This window comes from Populus euphratica, unplaced genomic scaffold (genome assembly GCF_000495115.2).
Source record: "Populus euphratica unplaced genomic scaffold, PopEup_1.0 scaffold574.1, whole genome shotgun sequence".
NCBI lineage: Eukaryota > Viridiplantae > Streptophyta > Magnoliopsida > Malpighiales > Salicaceae > Populus > Populus euphratica.
The window spans coordinates 109,797-118,321 of record NW_011500447.1 but is presented as its reverse complement, the minus strand read 5'-3'; the positions used below and the strand labels follow the sequence as shown (position 1 = coordinate 118,321).

Here is an 8,525-nt window from a genome sequence, read left to right as displayed (position 1 = left end):
TTTTTTAGAATTTTTCACTCATCATCGTTTGCAATATCTATATTATCTGATTTTAATAGAGTATATCTAATCATGTTAGGCTATTTTGTCTATATTTGTTTCTTACTTAAGTCTATAAATATATTGTTATATACTTTGTTGACTTAATCTATAAACTCATAATGTAAAAAAAAAAAAAAAAACCACTAAATTGATCTAATAATTTGACTAAGTCATGGGGATATTACTATCCTAGTAATGCTAAATTAGAAGGACAACGTAAAGAAGAATGGACAAGAGTCGGCCTAGTAAGGCAAAACTCATCTTCTAAATTTGGTTGTCACTTTGTAATGAAGCACATTGTCACCTAAGCAAGGAACCACGACATCAACTACTATGCTATCTTTATTTGCTGCCAAAAGTGACAAAATGTAGGCCTCTTAAGCCGGCAATGCTGCAGCCTCCACCACCAAATGGCAACTATTCAGACCATAAATCCCCCCATTAACGGACAGCACTCGGGCCATCTTTAGCCAGACGGACAATCTTCAACCGTCCGATCACTCACCCAAATTCTAATCCTCACCCTTCATCTCAACATCACAAGCCAAGGACGTTCATGTAATTCTCACAAGAGGAAATGGAGGATCTTTTTGTTTTCTGTGTATAAATAACCCCACCGTGACTCCTCCATTTCAAGCCCCTTCAGGGAGAGTTCAGTTTTCTGTTATAATATCTCAACACTACTCCCATTTTGCCCTCGGGCTACGAGCTTCCTATTAGACCACCATGCGTGAGATTCTTCACATTCAAGGAGGGCAATGTGGGAACCAAATTGGATCAAAATTCTGGGAGGTGGTTTGCGATGAACATGGGATTGATCCCACCGGCCAGTACATCGGAAAGACGGACTTACAGCTAGAGAGAGTGAATGTGTATTACAATGAGGCTAGTAACGGCAGGTATGTGCCACGGGCTGTTCTTATGGACCTTGAGCCTGGCACCATGGACAGCGTCAGGACCGGTCCATATGGGCAGATTTTCCGGCCTGATAATTTCGTGTTCGGGCAATCGGGGGCAGGAAACAATTGGGCTAAAGGCCATTACACCGAGGGTGCTGAGCTGATTGATTCAGTCCTTGATGTTGTCAGGAAAGAGGCTGAGAATTGTGACTGCTTACAAGGTTGGTTGACATAAAATTCAGAAAGAAATTTGTTTTTTCATAATCCTGCATTGCTGTTTTTGTCGGATATAAGGATTGCTAAATTGCTCATGAGCTTGGTAGATTAGGCAACATTTTCCCTGAAAATTAATCTTAGTGGACTTAAAAATATATGAACTGTTTTTCTGATCAATGTTGCAGGATTTCAAGTATGCCACTCCCTTGGTGGGGGAACTGGGTCTGGAATGGGAACTTTGCTGATTTCAAAAATCAGAGAAGAGTTCCCGGATAGAATGATGCTCACATTCTCTGTGTTCCCATCTCCCAAAGTGTCGGACACAGTCGTGGAGCCTTACAATGCTACCCTTTCTGTTCATCAACTTGTAGAGAATGCTGATGAATGTATGGTTCTTGATAATGAAGCACTCTATGATATCTGCTTCAGGACTCTCAAACTCAATACCCCAAGCTGTAAGTAGATTAAAATATTACAAAACTTCAGTCACGAAGCATTAGAGTGGTTTTAGATTTAGATTAGATTTTAAACCATGCAACCATATAAGATTTATAATTTTGGTTTTGGTTTTGACATTTCTAAACCGATTATTTTTCTCTGAAACTGCCTTTGATGAATAGTTATTTTCCTGCTTTTCCAGTTGGAGACTTGAATCATCTGATTTCAGGAACGATGAGTGGTGTTACTTGTTGCTTGCGCTTTCCGGGTCAGCTTAACTCAGACCTGAGAAAACTAGCTGTGAACTTAATCCCATTCCCAAGGCTTCACTTTTTCATGGTGGGGTTTGCTCCTCTGACATCTAGAGGATCACAGCAGTACCGCTCTCTCACTGTTCCTGAGCTCACCCAACAAATGTGGGATGCCAAGAACATGATGTGTGCAGCTGATCCTCGACACGGGCGTTACCTCACAGCATCAGCTATGTTTAGAGGCAAAATGAGTACAAAAGAAGTCGATGAGCAAATTATCAATGTGCAGAACAAAAACTCGTCTTACTTTGTGGAATGGATACCAAACAATGTGAAGTCTAGTGTTTGCGATATCCCACCAAAAGGGCTTTCAATGGCTTCAACCTTCGTTGGCAATTCAACTTCCATACAGGAGATGTTTAGGAGAGTGAGTGAGCAGTTCACAGCAATGTTTAGGAGAAAGGCCTTCTTGCATTGGTACACAGGGGAAGGAATGGATGAAATGGAGTTCACTGAAGCTGAGAGCAACATGAATGATCTTGTTGCTGAGTATCAACAATACCAAGATGCCACTACTGAAGAAGATATTGAGTATGAGGAGGAGGATGGAGTCGAAAACTGAAGGTGTTCAGCTATTTTGCTGCTTCGTATGCTGCGTGCTGCAGTAAATCGATAGGATTTTGTTTTTATATTTCAAATGTTGCGAAGACAGTGATAAATGTTTGTGTGATTTACATGCATTCCCAAAGAATGACTCTCTCAATAAGAGCAATGGTATTGTAGTAGTGCTGCTCTGCATTAGCCACTCTATTAACTTGCTTCAAGAGAACAAGGCATAAAACCTCTTGTATCAGGCTGTTTTTGGCCTTCTAGTTTGTCGAAAAAAATGTAGAACCAGGTGATGAGTAGCCTGCATTCTTCAATTTAAGCATTTATATTGCAAAATACCTTCTTTTGCTTTTATCAATCAACTAGCCTCATATCCTGTCCAAATGGAGAGCAGCAGTAGATTTGCTGCAGCCTATGCTGCTCGGATTCGGGATCCAATTGCATGTATGAAATACATACATATACCCATGTACAACTCTCTTTTTTTTCAAATTCTTTCATTTTACTATGTAATAAACTCCCATTTAATAGCCCGAAAGATTCAAAAACAACTTTTACCAAGATGCATAGGCTTAGATATGGTAGCCCGAGCCCACCATATGAGCTCACACCCAACATTGTCCATCTCTACTTGCATTTTCCATGGTTCCAAAATTTCAACAAAAATTGCCTCCTTTTCCCTCTCTTTCTAACCAGAGTCCAACTGCTGAATCTACCATTAAACAACAAGAAACATAGAGCAATTCTAGCTACGTGCTAAATGAAGTGGAGAACATAGAGCAATTCTAGCTACGTACTAAATTAAGTGGAGTTAATTTCTGCCATGGCTTGTTCCTCTTCCACACCAACAAGGAGGACAGCCACCGGCAGTTCTTCAGCAGTTTGATTTGTGCATTAGCTTGGCTTGTTCATTGTAGATTGGTCATCTTGTATCTTTTTGATCTTTTGACGATGTGAATGTGGTTACTGATGGCATCAAGTTCTCATGCTTTCATGTGTATCTTTGTAAATAGACCTAGTGTGAAAATCCAAGGTTGAAGCGAACCCTAAAATCTTGGTTGGATTCACCAGCAAGTAATATCCCAGTTGTGAGATCAGTTGGAGAAATGATGGATGCTGCCGCCTTCTCAGCTGTGCTGTTTGTTGTGTCAGCCATCCCATTTTTGCCGTCTGTATTTCGCGCTAGAGAAGATGTTCAGATCCCGCAGTGCAGGGATAGAGCTGGGATTGTGGATCAATTTAGAATTAAAAAGTTGTTACATTAAAAAAAAAAATTAGGCCTCGTTTATTTTTTAAAAATTAATCTTTTTTAGAAAGTGCATTTAAAAAAATAAATTCCAGACAAATAAATTATTTTCTGATATTTGTTAGTGTAATAAAAAATAAATAGAAAAATAATTTCAAGTATTTTGTTATGTTATAGAAAATGAACTAGAAAATAACTTATTAATATTTTATTTTTTTCAAGTTTATTAAAATAATAATAAATAAATCTTATAAATTAAATAGTTGAATAAAAATGAAATTAAAAAAAATATAATTTCATAAATTATCTCAAATAAAATAAATAATAATCAAAATAATAGAGATCAAATCTAAAAAATTAAAAAAAATAAATGATGAAGAAATTAAAATAATAATAATCAATATTTCATAAATTATTTAAAATAAAATAAGTAATAATAAAAAAAATGAGGATCAGATTTGATAGATAAAAAATTTCAACAAAAAAATAATAAGAAAAAAGAAAATAGCAATTATAAAAATAAGAACCAAAGTTAATATAAAAATTAAATTTTAAGAGATGAAATTGAAAAATAAATATTCAAAACAAAATATATATAGCAATTAAAAATTTAAGGATCAAATTTGATATAATCAGTAAATAATGATATTTTTAAATTTTTCACAACTTCCAAAAAGTGTTTTCAGCTCCAATTTTTTAGGAAAACACTTTCTTGAAAACCAAGCTAAATTTTTCTTTGTCTGAAAAATGTTTTTTGGTGATCAACTTTCCTAACGGTAAATAAATAAATAAAATTTGAAAAGTGATTTTCTAGAAATCATTTTCCAGAAAATAAACATAGCCAAAAAGGAAAATACTTTCCTAAAAATCAGGCTAAATTTTTCTTTAACTAAAAAGTATTTTCCGTTGACTAACTTTTCTAATAGTAAACAAATACGGAAAAGTTTAAAAAGTAGTTTTCCAGAAACTGCTTTCAAGAAAACAAACATGACCGTAGACAATTAAAGAATCATTAGGTTTTTCTCATGCATGTGAGCTCATTTTTCTTTTCCTATTAGTTATTTTTTTTATTATATGAATATTCAAGTTAGTTTGTATGTATCTCTCCATTAATTTCATGAACTCTGAAATTAATAACTATATAAATTTTTAGTGATTCTAAAATTTATGGCACCTAAATTAGTGATCTCCATAAAACAAATCTAATACCTAACTAATTAAATTATATTTCTTGATTAGATGTTTTTTTATTGATTATTATCTTATATCAAAATTTACTATATAAACATTAAATAAGGATCTTATTTTTTCAATATAAAATAATTTTTTTATATATATGTTCTATATTTATAAAAATTAAATTATATTTTTCTAATACATAATAAAAACCTTTTCAAATAGTATTTATTTATTACCGCTCTTTCTTTTTTCTTACTCATTCTCACTCTCTTAAATCAGATTTTTTTATCTAATTTATCATAATTTTGAAACTCGGTTCGGCCTGGCAGGTTGACCTAGGACCGGATTGACCCGGAGTTGGAACTGGGCCGGGTTGAAGATAAAATAGGAGAAGAAAAAACCCGGTGTAACCTGGCGGGTTGACCCGATAAGACCCAGTTAAAACCCAATCGCAAACCCGTTGACTTTTTTTATTAAAATAATATTGTTTTGATTTTTTTAAAAAATAAAATTTAACTCAATGAACTACATAACTTGTTCAAAACTCGAAACCCGGACCAATAAAATTTAACCTGATGAACTACGTAACTTGTTCAAAACTCGAAACCCGGACCGTAGAATAGGCTGTCCACTAAACCGGTACTTAAATCTATGCTATTTATACTTGTCATATTTTATTTAATTATTATAATATTATTTATTTATTTATACCTACTTTTCAGCCTTCAGCAGCGTTGTTGCCTTTTTCCTATTAATTTTTCCAAAACATCACATCAACATACTATAAATCTTTGAAGACTGGAGAGAAAGAACAGAAAGGTGATCTGCTTTTGGACAAGCAAGAACCACAGGGTAGTCTCCCAACTTCTCCAGTTCTTGTCAGATCTGGGAAGGCCATCACTGACAAGTTGAAATGATCAACATAAATTTCCTTCCGCTCTCATATTTTGTAACGTTAGCTTTTACACTTGATGATGTTGTAAACTTGTGTCTCATAAATTACTCCTTCCATAATTACATGATTGTAGGCATGCAGCAAACTTGTCTCACTATAGCAAGTCGAGCAGGCATGCAGCAAACTTGTCTCGCTATAGCAAGTCGAGCAGGCATGCAGCATCATTATCCTGGACAAGGTCTTCTCTCTTCTAGGTGCCGTGGATCATTACCCATTCTAGGCTTCTAAAGATTACATCGAATTTTTGCTACAGAGTGCCGTGGATCTTGAAAGGTCTGCCTAAGCTTTTTGACATCTAGAAATTTACTGCCAATAGAGAGAAAATAGCCCACTGATGAAAGAGTATTGGGGTACCTTTTAAATCTTTCATGCAACTGCACAGTTAAAAGGGTTCATTTTCTACGAATCTGCATCTGCTCTTCTCATCAGGAGAAGGATGGCTTGCAAAAAAAAAATGACAATAATTAGCCCCTGAAAGACACGTTATGAACAACATATACTATTAGCAGAGGAGTCTTGGAAAGAATCAGCGCTCAAATACTAAGCTGGGCATACCAGACACTGCGTTTCGCTCTGAGCGTGCTGGGGAAATTTATAATTTTTTTATAGTTTTATATTAAGCTGTTGATTTTTTTTTTTAATAGGAATTACACCTGTTTTCTTTTTTTAATATATAGTTTTCTTAAAGAAATTTATTTTTAAATTAAATTAAATTAATAAATTTTATTTTATAACATTTAATTTTTCATATATTAAGTCTCTTAATATAATTTAGATAAAACAATTTAATGAATTATAAAAAATTATGAATTTGAGAGTAAGAATATATTTAAAAGTGGTTGTAGTTATTTTTCAAAGTAATTTTTATTAAAAAAATATTTTAGTAATATTTTTTTTATTTTTTTAAAATTATTTTAGAAATCAGCACATTAAAATGATTTGAAAATATAAAAATTATATTAATTCAAAAAACAATTTCCAAATTTTTTTTTAAAATATAGTGCAAAACACATCCAATTTATAAGATTTACTTAATCTTACTTATTTTTTTATTTTTAATCTCAATTTTTTATAATTTTATTATTTAATATTTTTTTATTTGTTTTTTATAAATTTATCTTGTTCAACTATTTTTCATTTTTATTCTTTGAAAAATAGTTATTTTATGACTGAATTCATATAATATTCTAGCTTTGGCGCCCCACAAATGTATATAAAATGCTTAGAGAAATCAGAGCACCTCACTTAGACAACAACTAGTTAACTAACCTGGACGATGATGGAGGTTATATTTTTTATATAAAAAAATATTAAAAGAATTAAAATTTAAAAGTATTAGTTTTTTTTATAAAGTTATATTTAAGAGTTTTTTATTTAACTGCAACACCGGATTTAAGAGTAATATTTATAATAACATTAAACTTGAAAAACTCAAGTTTAAGTGGATCTGACTGCAATACCAAACACAATAATCTTGAATATGAGTCTGACTGCAAAATTATGTTATAAAAGTGTGATATTTAAATAGATTAATTAAAAGAACAAAATATAGAAAAAAACCAACATGAAGAAAAAAACTAATGAAGAAAAAAATGAATTAATTGGGTTAACCCTTTAAACTAGATTAACCCGTAAAACCTAGGATTCACGTCATGAAAGTTTAATAACTAAATAAAAAAATTTAATTAAAAAGAAAAAAATAAGCATCAATCTTTTTACTGTGGATTGTACTGTGCAGTCCACAGTAAAATATATATAAAAAAAGAAAAAAACTAAAGGCATCAGGTTTTTCACCGTGAACTGCATACAATATTAAAAGATGAAATCATAAGAACAAAAGTAATGAAAAAAAAACAATCTGAATCAATCGGGTTAACCGGTCAAACCCCGGATCCATGTCATGAAAATCTAATAATTAAGCAGAAAAAATTTAGTATTAAGAAACTAAATTAAAAAATAATTATAAAACAAAAAAAAATTAAAGGCATCAGCTTTTTCATCTATGAATTGCACTATGCAATCCATAGTAAAAGACTTTAAAAAAAAACAAAACAAAGGCATACACTAGAGGTTATATTTTTTCTTGCATAAAAAATATTAAAAAATGCTAAGATTTAAAAATGTTATGTATTTCTGCAAACATATATCCAAGAACCTTTGGTTTAGCTGCAATGCTTGATTTAAAAGTAACATTTATAATATTTATAATAACATTAAACTTGTATGATCAAAATTTAAGCGAGTCTAGTTGCAACTCTGAACCAAATAATATTGAATGTGGGTTTGAGTATAAGGTTAGGTTATAAAAATATGATAATTAAATAGATTAATTAAAAAAAATAAAGAAAAAAACTAACAGGAAGAAAAAAAACTAATGAAGAAAAAAATGAATTAATTGGGTTAACCCTTTAAACCAGATTAACCCGTAAAACCTAGGATTCACGTCATGAAAGTTTAATAACTAAATAAAAAAACATTCGATGAGTTTACCTAGAATTAATTGGTTTAACCCATCAAACCAAGTTAACCCGTCAAGCCCATGATACGTGTTATGAAAGTCTGATAATTAAATATAAAAAAATTTAAAATTAACAAACTAAATTAAATTAATGAAAAAATCCGAGTTAACTCGTCAAATCAGGTTAACCCATCAAATCTGAGATTCATATAATGAGAGTCTAATAATTAAA

The 8,525-nt window shown here is 31.8% G+C and overlaps 1 protein-coding gene across 1 annotated transcript; it reads left to right on the top strand.

Moving 5' to 3' along the window:
- The first annotated feature begins 530 nt into the window (after positions 1-530).
- Positions 531-2,675, top strand: LOC105114752 (tubulin beta chain-like). The gene is made up of 3 exons (XM_011011413.1): positions 531-1,162; positions 1,343-1,612; positions 1,798-2,675. The coding sequence occupies exons 1-3, from the start codon at positions 769-771 to the stop codon at positions 2,466-2,468; spliced, it is 1,335 nt and encodes a 444-aa protein (XP_011009715.1). The 5' UTR covers positions 531-768; the 3' UTR covers positions 2,469-2,675.
- The last annotated feature ends 5,850 nt before the right edge of the window (positions 2,676-8,525 follow it).

Coding starts and splice junctions, on each gene's coding strand:
- LOC105114752 (XM_011011413.1), top strand. CDS start 769: ATGCGTGAGATTCTTCACATTCAAGGAGGGCAATGTGGGAACCAAATT. Junction 1,163..1,342: donor GAATTGTGACTGCTTACAAG/GTTGGTTGACAT, acceptor TCAATGTTGCAG/GATTTCAAGTATGCCACTCC. Junction 1,613..1,797: donor CAAACTCAATACCCCAAGCT/GTAAGTAGATTA, acceptor CTGCTTTTCCAG/TTGGAGACTTGAATCATCTG.